Raw genomic sequence first — 23,644 nt, forward strand, 5'->3', positions numbered from 1 at the left:
ATTAATTACACGAATCCGCAGCGCTTTGAAGCAGTACTGATTTATGAAGCAGACAGCAACATCTTACAACTAAGGGAGAGAGTAACAGTAGAGAGTGTGAGATCAGCGTTCGTGTTTGCATCTTGCTGCTATAGATGGCACAGTCCCTTCGATCTGAACGTGGGTCAGCTGTACTCACAGCTTACCCTTAGAGGGTTTTTCTGGGCCACGTTTCTTATAGAGAAAGTTAAGAAAGCTACCCTCAACCAACAGGTTATAAGTTTTCTTAAGATCTTTTCCCTGCCCAGGCCCCACTCTCCACTGGTGGGTAAAAACCTTTCTTGCTAGCATATAAGGAATCAGAGTCCTTAAAAGTTTATCTCAGGAGGAGGCACCAGGAAAGCCACGTTCCTAGGACTCTCAGAGCAGGAGACATAGCTGACCATAATCCTTTCCACCTGCCCTTGGAAACAATGCGTGGTTTCTATGACATCACACTGAATGATCTGCTTCCCACTTCTCAAGCATCTTTGTTTTCTTTGCCTATAGCTCCTCTCCTACTCAACCTCCACATGCTAGATTTCCTGGGGGCTCAGCCCTGGATCCAATTCCCTCATCAAGATACACTCCTCCCAGACAACATTAGCATCTATGTGCTCACAGTTCTCAACCTTTACTCTCCCACCTCCCCTCCTCTGGGCAGAAGAGTCATATTTCCAACACCAGAGCGTATGCAGTATTATCTACTTGACCTAACAGGTTATTTCATGGGCTTCTCAAACTTAATGTATGCCAAACTGACCTCTTGCTTTTCTGTGTTCTCACCCACAGACGCTCCACACCCCATCATCCTCATTTCAGCAGTGGCAACTGAACCCATCATTCAACCCAGAATTCTGGAAGTCACTGGGAACATCATCCCCTCTTTACCATCCACATTCAAATTGTTACTGATTTTTGTGAATACTACCATCAAAATTCCTTTGGGATACATCCATTTCCCTCTGTCACCGCTGTCATCAACCTGATGTCATTATCCTTCCCTCTATCACTGCTGTCATCAACCTGATGTCACTATCACCCAGCAACACTACCACATCACCTCCCAAGGACTCCTGAACTCCTTTCTTGCCTCCCTCCAACACATACTCTGCACAGCAGTCAGAATTCTCAGCTGGGAAGTGTCAGATGGTGTCACTCGCCTGCTTATGATCCTTGCACAGCTTCCCACTCACTCTGAGTGCCATCCCAACTCCTTACCAAAAGGCCCCACATTATCTAGCCCAGGACTACCTCTCCACCCCTGAATCAACCCTGATCACATTGGCGTCTTTTCGGTTCCATGAAGAACTGAATGTTTCTCGCCTTGACATCCTGCCACCCTACATATGTACACTTGGAACACTCATCAGTCCCTTCCCTAGATCTAGTAAAAGCCTACTCGGGGTTCAGAAGCCTTCAAGGACTACTTCTTTACCACTTCCATTCTAAATCAAGCCCCTTTAATACGCTCTTACAGCTGGTTCTTTTCCTTCAACAGCATGTACACTATTGGTAATTATACACATGCACACACAGATTTGCTGTGTCACCCCTAAACCTTAAGTTCCATGAAGTGGTAAGGAGCATCTCTTTTTTCCAACATGACATACCCAGGGCCCAGCACAGTATCTAGCAGACGGAAGGCATTCAACGAACACTTGCTGAATGTACAATGGAATGCATACAGGGCAGCTCTGGTTTCAGACAGCTACCAAGGCAGTTTCTCACAAAGCTTCACTGCACTCGCTGCTTGGACTCTATGAGATACCCCTATAACCATCCCCTAAGCTCCCCGTCCTTTTGCATCCATTTAAAACCCAAGATATGGAGGAACGCAACCCTGGCATCTGACTTCAGCAGCTCCTAGGTGAGGAGAGAGGCACCAGCAGCCATCTGTGTGGACCTGCAATGCTTCTCTGTATTGATGGCTCTCAGCCACGGGCAGTTTTGCACTTCCAGGGTCATGGGGCAACGTCTGGAGACCATCTGCACTGTTACTACTGGGAAAGGAGATTGCTACTGGCATCCAGCTGGGGGCCAGAGTCAAGAGACACCAGTAAGCATCCTGCAGTGCCTAGGCCAAGCCTCCTCTAACAAGAATTATCCAGGCTAAAATGTCAGTAGTGCCAAGGTTGAGAAGATCAGCTACTTCCAGTCTCCTAAGATAGGAATAGGGCCAAAAACTCTCAGTCTAGGAAGGAAAGGACATATGTAATCAAAAAAATGTGACATTTCATGGGCACCTGGCTGGCTCCGTTGGTGGAGCATGCAAATCTTGACCTCAGGGTTGTAAGCTCGAGCCCCAGGTTAGGTGCAGAGATTACTTAAAAATAAAATCTGGGGGATGCCTGGATGGCTCAGTGGGTTAAGCCTGAGCCTTCAGCTCAGGTCAAGATCTCGGGGTCCTGGGATCAAGTCCCGCATTGGGCTCTCTGCTGGGCAGGGAGCCTGCTTCCTCCTCTCTCTCTCTCTCTCTCTCTCTCTGCTGCCTCTCTGTGTACTTGTGATCTCTGTCAAATAAGTAAAATCTTTAAAAAAATAAAATAAAATAAAATAAAATCTGGGGGCATCTTGGGTGCACATTTAAACATCCGACTCTTGTTTTTGGCTCAGATCATGACCTCAGGGTCCTGAGACTGAGCCCTTCGTCAGGCTCTGAACGCAGTGTCTGCTTGAGTTTCTCTCCCTCTGCCCCTCCCCCCTCTGCTCCTGCTCTCTCTCTCTCTCTCAAATAAATAAATCTTCAAAAATAAATAAATGGTTATCAGTATGGAACTCATTAAATACATAATACACCTATACAAACATAACGAAAAGATATATAAACTGACTTCTGAAAATGAGTAAGATATTTAGAAATTTCTTCAAGATCTACTAAGTGAAAATCCAAGCTACAAAGTATGTACTAAACTGCTTTTTGTATAAATATTTTCAAGGATTTATATCAATTATTATACATTTTGATATATAAGTTTTTCTCAAAGGACATATTACACTTAATGGGGTTTTATTTTTAGAGAAAATATTTGGTCTCTGCCGCCAGCTCCTGGCACAGAGCTCATCTGTCCCTAGTAACAGATGAGAATTCTGGTTATACCACACACTTGTTAATATACCGTGCGTGGGCTCTTCAAGTTTTATCCATTCGGGAGGGGGGGGGGTGTAATAATGTCAGATAATAGAAAATATATATATTTAGTCTCTGCCCCCAGCTCCTGGCACAGAGCTCCTAAAACCCTTGTGATCTCCTGAGCGGTTAAGAACACTGGCAGCATCTCTTGTTCTAAACTGACAATCCTGGAAGCTCCAGAATGGGACCAGTCACCACGAAGGCCACGCCAGGATTAGAACTTTGGAATTTTCAGCCATACCCCATCGCCACCTCCAGAGAGGGGAGAGCGGCTGGAATGGAGTTAATGATTCGTCGTACCTACATGACAAAGTCTCCATAAAATCCCAACAGTAAGGAGCAGGAAGAGCTTTTGGCTTGGTAGACACACACACACACAGACATTCTGATGCTTGGGAGCCTCCTGTGGCTCATCCGTTGTACTCCTCATCTGGCTGTTCATCTGTACCCTCTATCACGTCCTTGAATAAAATGGTAAAGCTAAGTGCTACCCTGAGTTCTGTGTGCTGCTCAGCAAGCAACTGAACCCCAGGGGGTTGCTGGAACCTCTGGTCTCTAGCCAACTCGACAGCACAGGTGACAAGACGCTTTGGCTGGTGGCTCAAGCAGGGAGCAGAGGAGTCTGGTGGGACAGAGCCTGGATGCCAGGCTCTGATGCAATCTGATGCCACCCCTGCAGTGTCCGAACTGAAGCAAACCACAGGACCCCCAGCTGGTGCTGGACATGTGCTTACTGTGGTGGGAAAACCCCCCAACACATCTGGTGACCAGAAACGTCAAAGTGAAGTGTTCTGTGGGAGAAGCAAAGGATACTCCCAGGGAAGAAATACACTGAACTGGGTGCTTCCCTAAACACACGTGGGAAATCTGAGTTTTCTCATTTGCAAATGGTTTCTCCTTGTGGTTTTTATTTGCATTTCTCTAACTACTGATATTGTGAAGCATATTTTTCATGTACTTATTATCTACTCCCAAACCTCCTTTGTGAAATGCATTGTCTTTAACGTGTATTTTTAATTGGGTTCTTTGTTTTGTGTTGTACTTCATTATATATGTTAAAGGCTTTTGCAGATAAATAAACTATGAATAGTTTTCTCCCAGTTAATAGTTTGGCAACTTCTTTTTTTTTTTTTTTAAGATTTTTTTTTTTTAAGATTTTATTTATTTATTTGACAGACAGAGATCACAAATAGGCAGAGACGCAGGCAGAGAAAGAGGAGGGAGCAGGCTCCCTGCTGAGCAGAGAGCCCGATGTGGGGCTCGATCCCAGGACCCTGAGATCATGACCTGAGCTGGAGGCAGAGGCTTAACTCACTGAGCCACCCAGGCGCCCTGGCTACTTATTTTCTTAAGAAATTTCTGAAGAATGGGGGTGCCTGGCTGGCTCAGTGGGTGAAAGCCTCTGCCTTCGGCTCAGGTCATGATCCCAGGGTCCTGGGATCGAGTCCCACATCGGGCTCTCTGCTCAGCAGGGAGCCTACTTCCTCCTCTCTCTCTCTCTGCCTGCCTCTCTGCCTACTTGTGATCTTTCTCTGTCAAATAAATTTTTAAAATCTTAAAAAAAATTTTTAAAAAAATCTGAAGAACAGAAACTTCTAGTTCTGGTAAAATCTAATTTATTGACTTGCAGTGGTTATGTCTTTGTTCTATCTAAGAAATATTTGCCCAGGGTCCCTGGGTGGCTCAGATGGTAAGGCATCTGCCTTCTGCTCAGGTCATGATCCCAAGGTCCTGGGATCAAGTCCCACATGAGGCTACCTGCTCAGCGGGAGCCTGTTTCTCCCTCTGCGCCTCCCCCAGCTTGTGGGCACATGCTCTCTTTCCCTAATAAATAAATAAAATCTTTTAAAAAATTAAAAAAAAAAATACTTGCCTATGCCAGATTACAACTGTATCTGAATATTTTCTTTTAGAAGCACTATAGATTATTTGCTTGTAGGATTATGATCCATCTCAAACTAATTTTTGCATGTGGTATGAAATGGGAATGAAGATTTATTCTAATTCCACACTTTTTCCAGTTATTCCACCACCATGAAAAGTTTATCCTTTGCCCCCTTGAATTGTACAGGCCCCCAGGCCAAAAAAAAACAACTGACTGTGTGTGTCTATCGGACTTTCTATTCTGTTCCACTGATGGATCTATGTATCCTCATGTCCCCCAACAAAGCCATTACTATAGCTTTATAATAAACCTCGAAACCAGGTATAAGTCCTCCAGTTTAGTTTTTCTTTTACAAAAATGCTTTTGGCTATTCTAGGTCTTTTGAACATCCACATAAATTTCAGAATCATTGTGTCAAATTGCATACATTTGTGAAAGTTTGCTGGATTTTCTTTGGGATTTCAGTGGGTCAGCAGATCCATGTGGGAAGAACAGCTATCCTAGTCATACAGTACCTTCCAAGCACGGCATCCTGACCTGTATAGAGGTCTTTAATTTCTTTCAGCAATGACTTAGAGTTTTCATTAGGGAAGGCTTACACAATTGTCATTAAATTTATCTGCAAGTATTGTAGACTTTTTCATGGTACTACAATCATTTTTTTCAATTTCACTTGTCCAAGTATATTTTTTAAACTGATTTTGGAACAATGATCATTCTTCCTGCGAGCTTGGTGAAGTCACTCAATAATGCTAGTAATGTTTTCTAATTAGGATTTTCTGCATTTTCAAGCACATCATATTAAAAAAGAAAAAAATCTGTTTGCTTCTCTTTCCCATCTTTCTGTCTTTCAATTATTATTCTTACTTTATTGTACTTGGTAGGCCTCCAGTCTACTATTGAATAGCACTGGTGAGTGCAGACGTTCTTGTCTTGTTACCAATTTCACAGAGAAAGCATTAAGTCTTTCATCATTAAGTATGATATTAGCTATAGATTTTTCACAAATGTCCTTTAAAAGGCTGAAAAATTCTCCTTCTTTTCCTACTTTAATGAGAATCTCTATCACAAATGGATAATTGAATGTTCTCAAATCCTTTTTCTGCATCTACTGAAATGATTACATAATTTTTTGCCTTTATTTTATTACTGCAGTGAATTATATTGATAATTTTTCAATGTAAAATTAAAACGAACCCCATTTCATTGTGATGTATTGTCAATAGATATAATGATAGATTCCATTTGTGAATATTTTGTTAGGGATGTTCACGTCTATGTTCATGAGGGATAGCGGTCTGTAGTATTCTTTTCTAAAAATATCCTTGTCTAATTTTGATATGAGGGTTACACTGGCCTCATAACATGAGTTGGGAAATATTCCCTACTCCTCTATTTCCTGAAATATTTGTGGAGGCTTAATCTTATTTTTTATTTTAATGTTTGATGAAATTTACCAGAAAAACCGTCTGGGCCTCATGTTTCCTTTGTGTGAAAGTTTTTAACTAAAAATCCATTTTTTAAATAAATAAGGGATATTTGAGATCTTCTACTTTTTCTTGGGTCAGGTTTGATACTTCTATCTTTCAAAGAAATCTGTCTCCATCATTCAGGTTACTGAATTTTTGGCATAAAATTATTTATCATATTTCCTTATTCTTTTTTTGTAGTGAAATCCCTTCTTTCATTCCTTACAGTTATAACGTGAGCTTCCTCTTACTTTAATCAGTCCTGTTGGGGTGTTCATCACTTTTACTGACCTTTCCAAGAAATGACTTTTGAATTTGTTCATTTTCTAGTTCATTGCTCTCTACTCTTATCTTTATTATTTCCTTTCTTCTACTTATTTTGGACTTCACTTGCTCCTCTTTTCCTAACTGCTGGATGTTTTTGTTACACTTTCCAGTGATACTGTGTTTGTGCCTTGCCTAGACATATAAATATTTGCGAACAGTATCATCACACCTTCTGTTTCTCTCTGATTCGTTCAGAATCTGTAATCATTCTCTCAAATGAGTTTAATCCATGCTCATTTATTGCTTTTATCCCTAAATTAAGAAACAAATATTTAGATGATTAGTCGTGGAACAAACATATAAAGTTTGACATAATTCTTATTACGTCAAGAAGCTTAATTTTAAAAGCCTACTCATTGAAGAGATTTTCAGATAAATAGTCATCACTCTCCCCTTCCTCCTCAAACACCAACGCAGCATCAGAAAAGAATTTTTAAAAGACCCAAACTCACAAGAGACCACACTCCATGAGAAGTTGCAATACATTTTTGGAAGATCAAAAGTAAATGAACACTTAACAAGGCAGAAAAAAGGTAAAACTAAGAACTGCCTGCAAACAGAGGGTACCAAAAAAAGTAAGCTGACCTGTATTATAGAATCCCAGAGAAGTTCAAGAATGAGAAGCATCAGTTAGGGATGAGAGATGAGGGTAACTCCAAGGGCAATATTATAATCTACATATGGTACAATTAGATCCCTGGATTCCCCCAACCAGGTGATGATCTCTCCATTCCCTCAGCTGGTAAACAAGGCTGTATACTGTAGAGAAATTACCAGAAGAAAATGTAGTAAGGCGGATTAAGCAAGCACCTATACAGCAGATATACACACAGCCTCCTGTGGTTAGATCTACAGCAGACTTTTAGCAGCTTGACATACATACCTTCTCTCAGCAACCCAAGCTAATCCCCTTCTCACTTCTTCCTCCTCTAGGAGGAAAAAGAGAGAGAGAGAGATTTGCCCTGAGAAAAGAGAAGTCCTCCAGATCTGACATCTGGGAATCTTCCAAAGGAAATAATCAGACCTCTCTCCTTCACCTCACCATGAGTTCTACCAATAAAACCACAAAGGTTCTAATCAACTTTCTGTTGCCTTATTGTGTGTGTGTGTGTGTGAGAGAGAGAGAGAGAGAGAGGGAGAGACAGAGAGAGAGACAAACAAGGATCAAAAAAGGTAAGAACAAAGAAGTGAAAATACATAGAAAGTTGAAGGACAGAAAAGGTTAAAAAAACTAGGCAAAACTAAGAGGTGCAAAGCCTGAAGTAGGGTTCTAGTCAGAGAGCTCCTGGAAAAGAGAAAATAAAAAGAGAAGAATAAATCGTGTACTCTAGAATGAAAGATAGTGGCTTGAAAGAGACCACACCAAGAGCTCAGTGGAAGGAAAGAAGAAAGGAAGGAGCAGAGAAAAGAAAGGGAAATAAAACAAAAGAAAAAAAGTGAGATTTCAGATATGGGTGAGAAAGTCCAACCCTACAGTCATCCATAAAGGGAAAAAACAGATCACATTCCAAAATCCAGGAATCAAAATGGCATATAAATTTTTAATATTAACTCTGGAAGGTTGAAAATATCAGAGCAAAGCCTTCAAAACTCTGAAGGACAATTTCTACTTGGGAATTCTAAAGCCAATAAAGTTACTAATCTATCAAGAGGGTTAGCTAAAGGAATTTTCGGACCTGCAAAGACCCAAAAACCCCACTGACTATGGAAGAAAATTTATCTCAAGAAGCTATTAGAAGATATAATCCCTCAAAATGGAGGGAAACTAAAAACCAATGAAAGAAAGAAAGAAAGAAGACAGACAGACATGAAATCCCAAGCCAGGGGAATCAAAATCAGGAGCGTATCACAGGCATTCACAAACCAATGCCAACAGCCACGAAGCAGGCCTAACATGCAACCACTTCAGATGACAGCAAGATTACAGCTGGGTATACAACTCTTAAAAAAGAACTGAATGATCACCTACTGTCCTATGTTGAGAGAAGATTCACAGTGCATCATTAAATAGAGCAATTAGGGACGCCTAGGTGGCTCAGTGGGTTAAGCTCCTACCTTTGGCTCAGGTCATAATCTCAGGGTCCTGGGATCAGGTCCCACATTGGGCCTCTCTGCTCAGCATGGGGCCTGCTTCCCCCTCTCTCTCTGCCTGGCTCTCTGCCTACTTGAGATCTCTCTGTCAAATAAATAAATAAGACAACTTTAAAAAAAATTGAAAAAAAAAATAAGGCAACTATTAACTCCGAGGAAAACAAATTTGAACAAGAACAATAATGTAATCTTACTGACTCAGTTGTAAATGATAATAAAAAAGAACACTCTGGGGCACCTGGGCGGCTCAGTGGGTTAAGCCTCTGCCTTCGGCTCAGGTCATGATCTCAGGGTCCTGGGATTGAGCCCTACATAAGGGCCCTCTGCTCAGGAGGAAGCCTGCTTCCCCCTCTCTCTGCCTGCCTCTCTGCCTACCTGTGATCTCTCTCTCTGTCAAATAAATAAATGAATAAATCTTTAAAAAAAAAAAGAAAAAACATTTTGAAAAAATATGTCTCCTTTCTATAGTATAACTCCTTATTTATAGAGAGGTTTCCAGAAATATGCCTACAATACAAAGACAAAGGACTTCTATAACATTCTGAACTATATCAGAACTCAGAGTCTTGCTGTCAGATCAGAAACAGTTGAAAAACTCATAAAAAACAAAGGAATCAGACATTTCTTTAAAGAGCAGAACTCTGCAACTCTACAGGTTAAAGAATCAGGGACACCTTCCAATGTCAGCCTAAGTCTCTGGCTCAAGAACAAAGACACTTTAGAACACAAAAACTAAATTCGTTTTTAGTAGACATGCAACTCGACAGCATTCATTATTAATTTCTTTAAATATTCCAGAACTAACACCCAGTATCTCTGCTATAAACGCCCAGCCTGAGCAGAATTATACTAGTGAATCTCCAAGGGTAGGAGGGCCATAAAGGATCAGTGCAACCACAGCTATTACCCCTATGCTCGGTTGAGAATCTCATCTCTTGTGAATCTCTAACGTAAGGAAACGTAACACAACCATCAGGTGTACCAAGGTAGGATGTGGGACTAAGAAAAAGCTTAACCACCTCTGAACTTCAAGAAGCACAATGATGCAAGCTCTGGTGGAAAATCTCACTCGCTGGGGTTATTCACTAGAGTCAAAAGGGAGAAATGGCAAAATGTCCATCAACATATGAACAGATAAACAAAATGCCATATATAAATTCAATGCTGTTCAAGCCTTAAAAAAGAAACTGTGACACATACTACACTTGGAGAGAGTGTGCAGACATTATGTTGAGTGAAATAAGCCAGACACACACACACAAAAAAAAACACCAAATATTGTGTCATTCTGCTTCTACGAGGCACCTAGAATGACCAGATTCAGAGACTAAGTAGAACCAGGGCTGACAGGAAGAAGGAGGAGTAGTTAGTGTTTAACGAGTACACCTCCAGCTAGAGAAAATGAAAGCGTCCTGGAGGTACCTGGATGGTAATGGCAGCTGCACAATAATGTGACTATACTTAATGCCAATGAGCTGCATACTTGGGAATGGTTAAGATGGTAAATGTTGTGTTATGTATATTTAGAACAGGGAGTCAGAAAGAAAGAGCTGGCAGCAGTAAATCTAAACCAGTCAAAAATTAAAAGATCCCTTAGTATTTCATACATTTGGTGTTTCCAATTTTGGAGTACTACTTTGTACCTACAAGTATTTCTACCATGGCTGCCATTTTGTGAAAGTGCTTACCACAAAAGTGTAGTGATTCCAAATTACTACGACTCCATCGAAAAATCTCAGAGATGGGAAAAACACTTTGAAACTCATGTAGATTTCAGAGATGTTCTAATGGGCTACTTTAGGGAATGAGGGCAGTCAAGACTACAGAGCCCTCTCTGTAGTCATCAGAAACACTTAATCTACAACGTTTGTCCTTAACGTTTTATCTGAAGAAAGTAGCACAAAACTGGGTTTCCCTCCCTCCCCTAAATCATCATCTAAAATAACAAAAGTCATGGGGTGCCTGGGTGACTCAGTTTGTTAAGAATCCAGCTCATGATCTCAGGGTCTTGAGATCAAGCCCCATGTTGGGCTCTGCACCAGGCTTGGAGGCTGCTTAAAATTCACTCTTCCCCTCTGCCCTTCCCCTCCTATTCCCTCTCTCTATCAAAAAAATAAATAAAATAATGAAAATCACTATTCTAATTCAACAACTGAATTGACATCAAAATGCTAAGTGACATACTCAAGGTCACATGGATGATGATGATGATGATGCTAAGAAAGAAACCAGGACTTTAATATTAACTAAAATGGTTAATTCAAAACAATAAAGTTGAAAAGATAAAGTATGCATAATTTAACTGGGAATAGTGGCTAGATAATTTGTAATTGATGTTCTATGCTTTACAATAAAGCTGTACTGGGTAGAATTATCATGAAATTAAGAATACCATTAGTTGTTAACTAGGACTTTAAAACTTATCTAAAACTACTTCCTAGATATTCGATAGCTCAGCTGAGCCTCGCTGTGCTCAAATGTAATGAAGATAAATGAGATCCCAGACATCTTCTTGGTCTCAACAAAGAGATTCCTTTAAACTTAGAACATATGGTTTCAAAATGTCTAGCTCAAGCCCCAAAACCTATCTGTCCTCATCATTATTTATTTCTCATGTCAGCATTCAAGCTAGTGTTTCGTCTTGTACAATTCTGATATGTTGTGAAGATAAAAGGGCTGTTCTTTCAGGGTAACAATTGTATTTGGTGCATTCTCAGTGATGCAGTGCACTGAGAACACTCAAACATTACTCAGTGTGAGGAAAGCACAGAACTAACAGTAGAATATCTAACTTTGTTCATGTCAAGTTGATATACAGAACAGGACTATGGCACCAGTCTGCCACATCTGTAACAATATCTCTGTGGTATCAGAGAAACCTATGGCACTTTCTATAATCCAATCCTGACAGATATTAAAAGGCAGTCACACATTTTTGCTTTAGCTTTTCCTTTTATACTCTCTATTTTTACAGCTTAATATTCCATTTAAAGAGCCAAAGGACAAAAGGTTAACATCTGCTACATTCAGGTAATAGTTTCAAAAGTCTCTATCACAATACTTTTCTCTCAATGTCTATGCTACCTAGAGCAATCTCCACATTTAATGCAATCCCCATCAGATTCCATCAGCTTTTTTCAAAGAAATGGAACAAATAATCCTAAAATCTGTATGGAACCAGAAAAGACCCCGAATAGCCAGAGGAATGTTGAAAAAGAAAACCAAAGCTGGTGGCATCAGAATTCCAGGCTTCAAGCTCTATTACAAAGCTGTCATCATCAGGACAGTATGGTACTGGCACAAAAACAGACACGAAGATCAATGGAACAAAACAGAGAGCCCAGAAATAGACCCTCAACTCTATGGTCAACTAATCTTCAACAAAACAGGAAAGAATGTCCAATGGAAAAAGGACAGTCTTTTCAACAAATGGTGTTGGGAAAACTGTACAGCCACATGCAGAAGAATGAAACTGGACCATTTCCTTACACCACACACAAAAACAGACTCCAAATGGATGCAAGACCTCAATGTGAGACAGGATTCCCTCAAAATCCTTGAGGCCAACACAGGCAGCAACCTCTTCAATCTCAGCCACAGCAACTTCTTCCTAGAAACATCACCAAAGGCAAGGGAAGCAAGGGCAAAAATGACTATTGGGACTTCATCAAGATCAAAAGCTTTTGCACAACAAAGGAAACAGTCAACAAAACCAAAAGACAACTGACAGAATGGGAGAAGATATTCACAAATGACATATCAGATAAAGGGCTAGAATCCAAAATCTATAAAGAACTTAACAAACTCAACACCCAAAAAACAAATAAACCAATCAACGAGAAATGGGCAGAAGACATGAACAGACATTTCTGCAAAGAAGACATCCAAATAGCCAATAGACACATGAAAAAATGTTCCACATCACTTGGCATCAGGGAAATACAAATCAAAACCTCAATGAGATACCACCTCACACCAGTTAGAATGGGTAAAATTAACAAATCAGGAAACGACAGATGTTGGTGAGAATGCGGAGAAAGGGGAACCCTCCTACACTTTTGGTGGGAATGCAAGCTGGTGCAGCCACTCTGGAAAACAGTATGGAGGTTCCTCAAGAAAAAGCTGAAAATAGAGCTACCCTACGACCCAGCAATCGTACTACTGGGTATTTACCCTAAAGATACAAATGTAGTGATCCGAAGGGGCACGTGCACCCCAATGTTTATAGCAGCAATGTCCACAATAGCCAAACTATGGAAAGAACCTAGATGTTCATTAACAGATGAATGGATAAAGAAGATATGAATACACACACACACACACACACACACAGTGGAATATTATGCAGCCATCAGAAAATAAAATCTTGCCATTTGTAATGACAAAGATGGAACTAGAGGGTATTATGCTAAGCGAAATAAGTCAATCAGAGAAAGACAATTATCATATGATCTCGCTGATATGAGAAGTTTGAGAAACAAGGCAGAGGATCATGGGGAAGAGAGGGGAAAATGAAACAAAACAAAACCAGAGAGGAAGACAAACCATAAGAGTCTCTTAACCTCAGGAAACAAACTGAGGGCTTCTGGAGTGGAGGGAGGTGGGAGGGATGGGCTGGCTGGGCAATGGACACTGGGGAGGGTATGTGCTGTGGTGAGCGCTGTTAACTGTGTAAGACTGATGAATCACAGACCTGTACTCCTCAAACAAGTAATACATTATATGTTAATAATAATAACAAAATAAAATGTAAATACAAAAAAATAAACATTCATGTACAAAAAAAGAAAAAATATACTTTTTTCTCTTTTAATGTGTTAGAAATACTTATTAATTTCTATCAGTGATAATTAAGAACCTACGCTTCCTGGTCAGGGTGTCTCCTCATTCTCTAAGGACTCACAGGAAAAGAACAGTGGGGGGAATAAACAGAAAAGAAACAGTGAAGAAAGAGAGATTTTGGCAAATTTCTGAATGCCTGAGAGCAGACAAAAAAGTGTGTGGCAAAGCAAAAACTAATCAAGTCCAAGAGAAGGGACTTCATAGTCTCAGAGACTTACCAGCCACCTGCAATAGAAGACCTTATTGAGATCCTTATTGAGATCCAAAAAAAAAATTTTTTTGATGAAGTAATCTACTTATATGATGATATTAAAGAATTATTTATTCTACTAGATGCAACAGTGGTATTTTGATGTTTTTAAAAAGAAGTCCTTATCTTATAGAAATACACCTCAAAATAGTTATAGGTGGAATGATGTCTGAAGCTTGGTTAAAAATAAGGAGGGTGGAGGAACAGACAAAATCAGTCTTGGCCACATTAACAACTGAAGCTGATTGATAAATACAAAATCCAGCTATCGCTCTTTAGTTCTAGATATGTTTGCAGTTAAAACAAACAAACAGTAATAGGGGTGGCCTGCCTGGCTCAGTCAGTGGAGCATGTGACTCTTGATCTGGGGGTTGTGAACTGGAGCCCCATGTTGGGTGCGGAGTTACTTAAAAATAAAATCTTTTAAAAAATGTAAACTTCTTTAAAATTTGAACCCTGCCCATCACTTAAAAAAGGGGGGGGGGGGGAACTTCCTTAAAAAAAAAAAAAAGTACCACCCATAACACATGGTAGGAGGGGAACATGCAGCAGAGATGAGAAATAAACAATGATCCCAACACAACTGCAGAGAGGATGCAAAGTTAAAGGTATGAACACCTAGAAGTAGAAGAGTTCATTAAAATTCTTTCTATAAGAAAGATCTAGTCAGTTCCTCCTCTTCTCTGCACCTTTTCCCCAAAACAGAAAGAGGGCATGACCTTAAGGAAAATAAACATATTATCTGGAGAGAATGAGTCCTCCTAGGGTGATTGTTGGCCTTAATCATTCTGGCATCTGAATATTCCTGGCCTAACAGCCATCTCTCAAACCATTCACAGAGAAGCAGTCAGGTCCACCAGCTGACCACCTGTGCCAGAGCTACCAAGAAGCCTTCTAATTTCCTCGTCCTCAACTATCAAAGGGCAACCCAGAATTACAAGACACATGGAAAAATATAACACAAAGAAGAAAAACAAGATTAAAGAAAAACTGACCCTTGAAGAAATGGATTGCCTAGTGGATAGAAAAGAACTTCAAAATTCCAGATTTTACAACCATGATAAAAGAATAAGATGCTAAGAAGAAGCCACAATCAACTACTGGAAGTTAAAGTCAATTGCCAAAACAGAATACTTCATACAAGGATCAGAAAAGAAAGGGGGAGCCTGGTGGCTCAGTCAGTTAAGCATCCAACTCTTGACTTTGACTCAGGTCAGGATCTCAGGGTGGTGAGACTGACCCTGACCCTGATGCTGACCCTGACATCAGACTCTGCACTGGGGGTGGAGCCTGGTTAAGATTCTCTCTCTTCATCTCATTCTACCCTCCCCTGCTCCTTTCCCCACTCTGTTCCTTCACTTGTGCTCTCTTTCTAGAAAGAAAGGAAGGAAGTAGGGAGGAGGGGAGGGAGGGAAATCTGTAGAGAAAGAAAACAAAACGATAAAAAGTATGAAAAAAAAGTCACAGATTCAGGAAATGCAGAAAGTCCAGTGTCCAGACAACAGGAGACTATGAAAAACATGAAGGAATCAATCAAAAAAAAAAAAAAAAGCAAAATTTTTTCAGAAAAAGATACATGGATCTTGAAACTAAAATTGTTCTTCTAGAGTACAGAAGGATGATCCAGACCTAGATGTATCTTCATATAACTAAAGAACACCAAGATAAAAGGGAAAAAAATGCTATAAGTTTCCAGTGATAGAAATAGGTAATCTGTAAGTAACATCTCTGCTATAATTAAACAAATCTACACATAGTCCCCAAAACTTATCTTCTACTTCCACTCTCCAGAATACCACTCTCCCTTCTCTATATGTCTTTCAAAATCTAATTCAAATCTTGTTCCTCTGTGAAGTGTCTCACCGAGCTGTTTATCCTAAAGTGATCTTACCCCCTCCTGCACCATTCATGTGACATTCAATCTGTATTACCTTATGCCTCACTTCTTGAACTGCTGTGCCCAACTGTTATTTCTTAGAATTTTATTTAAACTGTTGGTTCTCAGAAAATAAGGACATGTTCTTAAAATTTTAAATCTCCCACAGAATCTGCACCCAGGAGACATCAAATGCCAGGTGGCTGTGAAAGTAGTTCCTGGGGCATATCTTAACTCTGTTGCTTACATTTCGTCTTATCTTTTCCTAAATTCATGAGCAATTTTCTATTTATATCTGTAATTAAAATTCAAGGACATTTTAGAAGGGGGAAATACATGGAGGTGGCAGAGAGGTAGTTGTTTCAAACTCTCACACACTGCAAACTACCTACCCCACACAGTGACCCACAGCGGTTTAGTGCCTGACAGTACAGCTCAAAGGAAGAACACAAAAGGATCCCTTATGGAAGGGGGTGGGAAGGTAGAGAAGATAGGCTGCCCTAAGTAGTCAAACAATTATCTTTGACCAATATCAATATTAGTAGTTACCTGCTCCTGATCGATATAACAGACCAGTCCAATAATAATAGTGAAATGAGGTCTGGGTCTAAAATTTTTACATACCAGAATCAAAATCTAAAGATTCTACATGAAGTAAAAAGGCTTATTACCATGTCCTCTCAAACTTCCAACATGTGCTGGGAAGGGACAAAAGATAAGAAACCTAGCTGGTTGAAGTGGTTAGGTTTAAAAAAAAAAAAATTGATTGACTCAAATCTTAGAAGGAAGCTTTTTTTTCACCCAGTTTACAGTTTAGGGAGAGGGGGAAAAAAAGATTTTCAATTCCATGAATTCCCAAAGGAAGAGAGTATAAGTACATAAATATTTTTGCAGTTCTAAACATAAGTCAGGTTGCCTTTCTTTGTGTCCAAGAGGCTTTAAAAAAAAAAAAAAAGCTGATAAGTCTGGCAATAACCACCTATCTTTTCTGTCTTAAACTTCGAATACATGGTTCGGCTAGCAACCAAGGTAACAGAAGTGGACCATGTTCAAGAATTAGTTTTGTACTAGCTTTCACTAGAAATTCTAGGAAATGAGGAAGGAGGTTCTTTTAAGAATGTTTCCTTGCTGCCAGAGCTCTGACTAATTAAGAGGTACTAAGAGTTTCCTTCCTCAATATAGCCCCCACTCGATGTTTCAGAGGAGGTAAAAAGGCTGGGACTCAAAGCTGAGCTCCGACAAGAAATCTCATTAAGGACACCAGTCTAATAAAATTAAAAGACACTATTCCGAGGCAAATGAACTGTTACTCCAGTTTTCATTTGTTCTAAAGTAACAGGTGAAAGCCTAAAAGCACAGACACACACATCTACATTGCTCCCTTCTACACGTTAATGTTTTAAAAATCACAATATATTTTCAGCACTCCTATTGCAGGACACGCTACCTTCTACCAATCTGTTACTGTTTGCAAATACAATGTATACCAGACATCAAAAGGAAAGGAAACAGCAAAAAATGTGCCCTTTGGGAGAAGCATGAACATATTTGTAGCCTAACAGGACCTGAATAAAAATTGTTGAGGAATTACTAAAAACTATAAGATAATATATTCTGACCTCTTTTTTAACCATACCTACCATCATTTGCTTTATTATTCTCAATATTATTCTCGATATTATTGTTCTTGATACCGGAACTAGGTAAAAATTATTTTTATGAATATAAATGCAAAGCTACTGGCCTTGACCCTTCATGCTCACGATAGGTCTTATGGGGGGAAGGAGGGAGGCATCATTATTTAACACGACACTTCAATTCAAAGGTCTATAAATATTATTCTGAAGGTATTATTTTAAAGTAACAGATGTTTCTAATACTTTAAGTGACCTTCAGTAAGGTGCTAAAATATCATTTTTGTATTTTAATAAAAAATACTTAGGGGGAAAATATATATATTTAGGGAATAAATTTTTAAAATAATCACTGACAGCTATACGTACACATCACGTAGACCTATACACGTACACATTCTTTCAATGTACTGTGACACGGAAATCTTACAGGAATGTCATTTACCCAGAACAGGACTCCTCTTGATCCCCTAGTGAGAAGGGATGATTTGTGCAGATCTGCAGGGGAAAGGTACGTCTCCTAAATACCACTTACAACTTAACTGGAGACCCAGAAGGAAAAGTCTAAACAATATTCTCAGATTTCAACGTGAGGAAAATTGAAGAGATAGCAAATTATCTGGATCTTCAGCACTCTTTCCCTTCAAGTAAACTTTAACAAGGAAAACTGTGTTCACCTACTTCAGACTACAGAATCAACAGCTTTCTAGTCAAGTTCAAACAGTAGTATTTCAAACAGCCTATAAGATCATGGAAATAACCAACACCTCGACTTCGAAAAAGTACACAAAACACAGTAACTTTGAAACCTCCGCTTGAGTTGAGCCTTGTAGTTGATTACCAGGAATACTCACATGTGTGGGTTTTGAACTCCTGTAGGGTTGGGATTCAGAGTAAACCTTGCTGTAGATTTGAAAGGTGGATTTGCAAAATTCAACTTCAGTGCTTTGCGTTTACCTAAGAAATAACAAATAAAAAGTAAAAGTTTCAAGTACTATAAAACAGATACTCTTCCGAGGGTATAAGAAATTCATACCCAAAAAGCAGAAAAATTTGTTTTAACACATAGTTAATATCATATTTTGGAAGGCAACAAAAAATTTCTCAGAATTAAGAACAAGTATATAAAAATGAACTGAAGCTATTATTAACCACAAATCACCCATTTTCCTCCAATACAACAGAAAACGCTTCAAGTTTACAGTGTTCAGAGATGCTAACATTTTTGCAAAGGAGAATACCACTATAAAAATCATTTACCTCGACAGATAGACTGAAAAATACTAAAATAGTACCACCTTACCAGGGTTACCCTTCAACACCTTCATTTAATGAAAGGATTTCCCCCCAAACATAATATGAACACTTGAGTGAAGAATCCAGGAAGCAGTCTACAACCATAATGAGCTAAAATAAACACCAGGCCACTGTCAACTGCACGGTCACCACACAGGTATTTCAAATAATCTTATCTGGAGCAATGTCTTTGGGGTAGGGAGGTAAGGTAATCATGTTTTATATAATATAAACAAAATCTGTCTGGTGGAGAAAAGCCAAAAAATTCAGAAAAGATAAAGAAAACAAAAATATACAAAATATTTTATATTTTATATATATTTTATATATGTGTGTGTGTGTATCTAGAGAATATATGGGTTTTTAAAATATATGTGTATTACATACATTTCTAAGTCCAATTATCCCAAAATAATCACTGTCTCCTAGAAACTATTTTCTATTTGTAGATACACAATCAGACAATACATTTTGCAACATGCTTTACTCCTTGACCACGTTTCTTCGTATGTCAATAAATCCTACAAAATAATTTCTTTGGGATTGTTCTCGATGGAGACTCTGCAACATAGCTGGGTTTTTAAGCATCTGCAGCACATCTTAGTTTCGCACAAATGTTAAGGATACTTTTCCCAGCATCCACTCTTCCCAGTTTCTTATGCCTGTCTCTACCTTCTTAACTCCTCTGCAATCCAAACACTTCCCCACCCCAGAGGATTCGGAAGATGTATGAAGGGATTCATTCGGCTCGGCCTAGTGGTTTCAATATCTGCAAGCTTGAATGCACCACACCAGCTGGACAGGGGCACAGGCAAGAGCACAGAGCTGCTGGCCGGGGCTCCTGGATCTGCTCTCAGGCATGGACCTGTCGACAGGAGAATGTGAATTCCCAAGAAGACCAGACACATCATTTTCAGAAGCAAGCACACTACAACATGAATTTCCCATGTAACTTGCCCACTCAGGTACCAAACATTTAAGTTTTATTTGACATCAAGTAGAGGGAGGACATTCAACCTACACATCCAAAAGGTACTCTTCTTGCAGCAAATTTAGCTGTATTAAAAAAGCAAAAGCAAACTCTGTATATTACCAAAAACGAAACAAAACAAAAAACCTTCAAAAAATTTAAATGAACGCTTGGGAAAATCCTTCCCATACAAAAGGAGAAACTCTAAGTATATAAAGATACCACACAAGTCAAGAAAAATAGAGAATTTGACAAGGGTGTGAACAGTAAAGCAAAACTGAGAAAAAATTATGGGGAGGGACTCACTAACACCAAAAACATTTGAAAGTTTTGTTCATATGAGGGGCGCCTGATCTGTCAAGTCTGTTAAGCAGCCGACTCTTGATTTCAGCTCAGGTCACAATGTCCTGGGCCTGGGACCCACACCAGGCTCCATGCTCAGTGGGGAGTCTGCTTGGGATTCTTTCTCTTCCTCTCCCTCCCCCCCTTCTCAAACCCTCCTACCCCACACACACTCCCTTGCTCTCTCAAATAAATAAATAAAATCTTTTTTAAAAAAGTTTCGTTCATGTGAAATTGGCAAAGCATTGGTCTCATTTTACACGCACACCAATTTTTTTCAATGGTCATGTGTTCATCAACGTGCCCAGGTAAAGAAATCACAAGTACAATATATTGCTGGTTAAAAAGTAAATTGATGTAATATTTTTTTTTAAGATTTTATTTATTTGACAGGGAAAGATCACAAGTAGGCAGAGAGGCAGGCAGAGAGAGAGAGAGAGGGAAGAAGGCTCCCCACTGAGCAGAAAGCCCCATGCGGGACTCGATCCCAGGACCATGAGCCGTAGGCAGTGGCTTAACCCACTGAGTCACCCAGGTGCCCCGTAATATTTTTCTGATGAAAGGTTCAGCAATATACAAGAAAAAACTTTCATGAAAATGTTCTTTTACTTCTTAGAGATTTGTCTTCAGGAAATATTTAAAGGCAGAGGACCCTCCCCAGGCCTTGTACCCGAATGGAATCTGCCTGGCAGGATCTGGAAACTGCTTGGGACTGCTGCCTTTCTTCCTTCAATGCTCTCCCGCTTTGAATGGGTCTCTCTAGAACCGGGTTCCAAAGCCAGTCCCACTCCTGGTTTTTGCAAGCAAGTAACCGGTCTTGTTTCCAGGTCTGCAGAGGGAGAGGAATTCTGCGTCACAAGGGATTGTACTCTGTCTCGCCCACACCTGATGTGGATGCTTTTGATGAGGAGACTGAAGCCTGTGGAACTGATGGTGTCTCGATCAGATCCGGGTTCGCACTGACACCATAATGAGCTGCTAGTCTGGGAGCCGCTGGAGCAGGGTGAGCGTACTTTGTACACGGGGCAGGTGTGTACCATGAGTGAGATGTAAGTGAAAACGGTGGCCCTCAAAGACAACAGGTCCTAACCAATCCCTGGAACCTATAAATGCTACTGTATAGGACAAAGTTTATGGAGATAAAATTAAGGTAAGGACTTTGTAATCATAAATCTGAATGAGCTCAAATGCCCAAATCAAAAGCTGACCACCACCTGTGTGTCTGACCCACCACAATCTCTATATGGTGAAAAACTGAAAACACACTGGAATCAAAGGCAGGACAATAACAGAACAAAGCAGCATTATGAAAACTACCCAGAGAAAAACACCAAAATTGGCCCTTTCTTCAAATGCTCACTTTGAGGGGACAGTAGCTATCCTCTGCAGGCAGATAAAATCTATTACGATAATTAAAACTCACTTTAAACAGTTTCCTTCAAAATAAATATTTATATAAATACACACACATACACAGATTCCTTCTCAGCATGGCATTCATATTTAAACAAAATAAACTGGGCCTTAAAGGACATTTCCTGCATAAATGGACAAGCACACAAATGCAACACAAAGTAGCTTACATAAGCTAGATGTGGACACACTCCACACTTTACATCTGCAATGATCCTGAGAGCCATCCAAGCATATGTTCTGATCATTCACCAACAAAACATGCTAAATAATTCTAGAAAAGTTCACAGCCTAAGCAGAGCTGACTCAGAACCTGAAACTGGTGTCGGAGGGGTAGAGGTTAAGGTCAAGCAAACTACGTGGGCTCTCCCAGCAGGGCTCTGCACTCGCCAAAGGATGATCATTTTGAGATGAACTCACACGGCAGTCTTGAGGAGGAGAAGGAAGACCCCAGTCGGTCAAGCATGAGATTCAGGGAGAAGCACAAAGAGACCACTTTTACACTACTTGAGCAAGGCGATCTCTGGCTATTTAATGAGCATCCTCCCCATCCCCCATTTCTTCTTCTCCCATTCACTTTCTCTAAGGAAGAACTTTTATTAGAACTTGTCCTTCTCATCTTTCTCAAGGGCCCCCAGAACCTAACCCCTAAAGGCAACTATGCACTCAGTTATTTTTAACAACGAAACTATAAGCAAATATGACATTAGAGCAACATGGGTTTTGTTTTGTTTTTTTAAAGCCTGCAACAACTTCCACAGGGAATAAAGGGCATAAGGAAGAGACTGATACTACACTGTCCTGTGGAGAGTTTTAGAAGCTAACAAAGATTAAAATATTTGTACAATAAATGTTGATCAAGGAAGATTATTAATTTGTTATTATAATTCCCCCTTGGGTGAGACTACCAAATAATCAATTCCTAACCAGTCAACAGAGATAAACAGAGCCTCCCTTATATCTACAGCAGCACAGAAACCAGGCATGATCAAACATCTTAAATTATTCATATGGAAGGAGCTTCCTGTGAGAGAAGACTTCCTTGTATATTTAAAAACTTATTCAGTGCCTGATACAGAAAATGCTTTCGAATGTGTATTAGATCAGTCTAACAATAAATTTCACATGGAGAGCCCCAGACAACTCAGATGTGGGGCAAATCAGCTGGAATAAGTTTCTGCTGTTTATAACCCAGAACCCTGACTCTTTGGGACAACAGTATTTGTCCCTGTTCAACACACTGGGGGGATCAGAATCACAGCCGGCTCGATGCTGGGCAAATGGCTCAGCAGCCTCATGCCCCGTTCAGCCACTCCAAGGACTGGGGCTCCACCTCTCTGTACCACCTCTGAAGTTCTGGTTTCAAAGTTCTGTCTTAAGAAAACATCCAGAAATTTTAAACAACCTTTCCAACACCATCCATATCCACCTTCCTCAGACTTCTCATCGGAGAAGCAGTCCCAAGGATGGGATCTTCAAGAAGATTCCAAACCATGATTCCGAAGAGTAAGGATTTGTCCAAGCATATCCACACCCACCTGAGAATGTTTTGCTCTTACTCTGACCAGAGCACAACGCAGGGACTCACAGAACACTGAAGGTGGAAGAAGACATCTTTCAACTTTATTTAGCTTCAGTGATTGGACAAAGAGCCCTGAATATTCTCCCTCCACTAACTTCTCAAGCAATACACACCTTTAACATCACTTTCCACAATCAGCTGAGCCGACCCAGTAGCTGAGGTCAATGTCAGTCAAAAATGCCATCCAAGGGGGCACCTGAGTGGCTCAGTGGGTTAAGCCTCTGCCTTCAGCTCAGGTCATGATCTCAGGGTCCTGGGATCAAGCCCCACATCGGGCTCTCTGCTCAGCAGGGAGCCTGCTTCCCCGCTTCTCTCTGCCTGCCTCTCTGCCTACTTGTGATTTTTCTCTCTCTCTCTGTCAAATAAATAAAATAGTAAAAAAAAAAAAAAAAAAACCAAATGCCATCCAAGGGCAGCAGAGAGTCTATCAACCAACCATGGATGATGGCCACTCTCTGCGGTCCAGGTTTCCAGAGACACCCCTCCCCAACCCTCCAAAAATGAGAAAAAAGCAGT

General features: G+C 40.1%; 1 protein-coding gene across 2 annotated transcripts in view; it reads right to left on the reverse strand.

The window, feature by feature from the left end:
- MAP2K4 (mitogen-activated protein kinase kinase 4) overlaps positions 1 to 23,644 on the reverse strand; it is a 128,950-nt gene that overhangs the window by 78,213 nt on the left and 27,093 nt on the right. For both annotated transcript variants that reach the window (XM_059147475.1, XM_059147476.1), the window contains one exon: positions 18,380 to 18,482. In XM_059147475.1, the coding sequence (XP_059003458.1) occupies positions 18,380 to 18,482 (103 nt within the window). The remainder of the gene's footprint in view (positions 1 to 18,379; positions 18,483 to 23,644) is intronic.

This window comes from Mustela lutreola, chromosome 15, assembly GCF_030435805.1.
Source record: "Mustela lutreola isolate mMusLut2 chromosome 15, mMusLut2.pri, whole genome shotgun sequence".
Lineage (NCBI taxonomy): Eukaryota > Metazoa > Chordata > Mammalia > Carnivora > Mustelidae > Mustela > Mustela lutreola.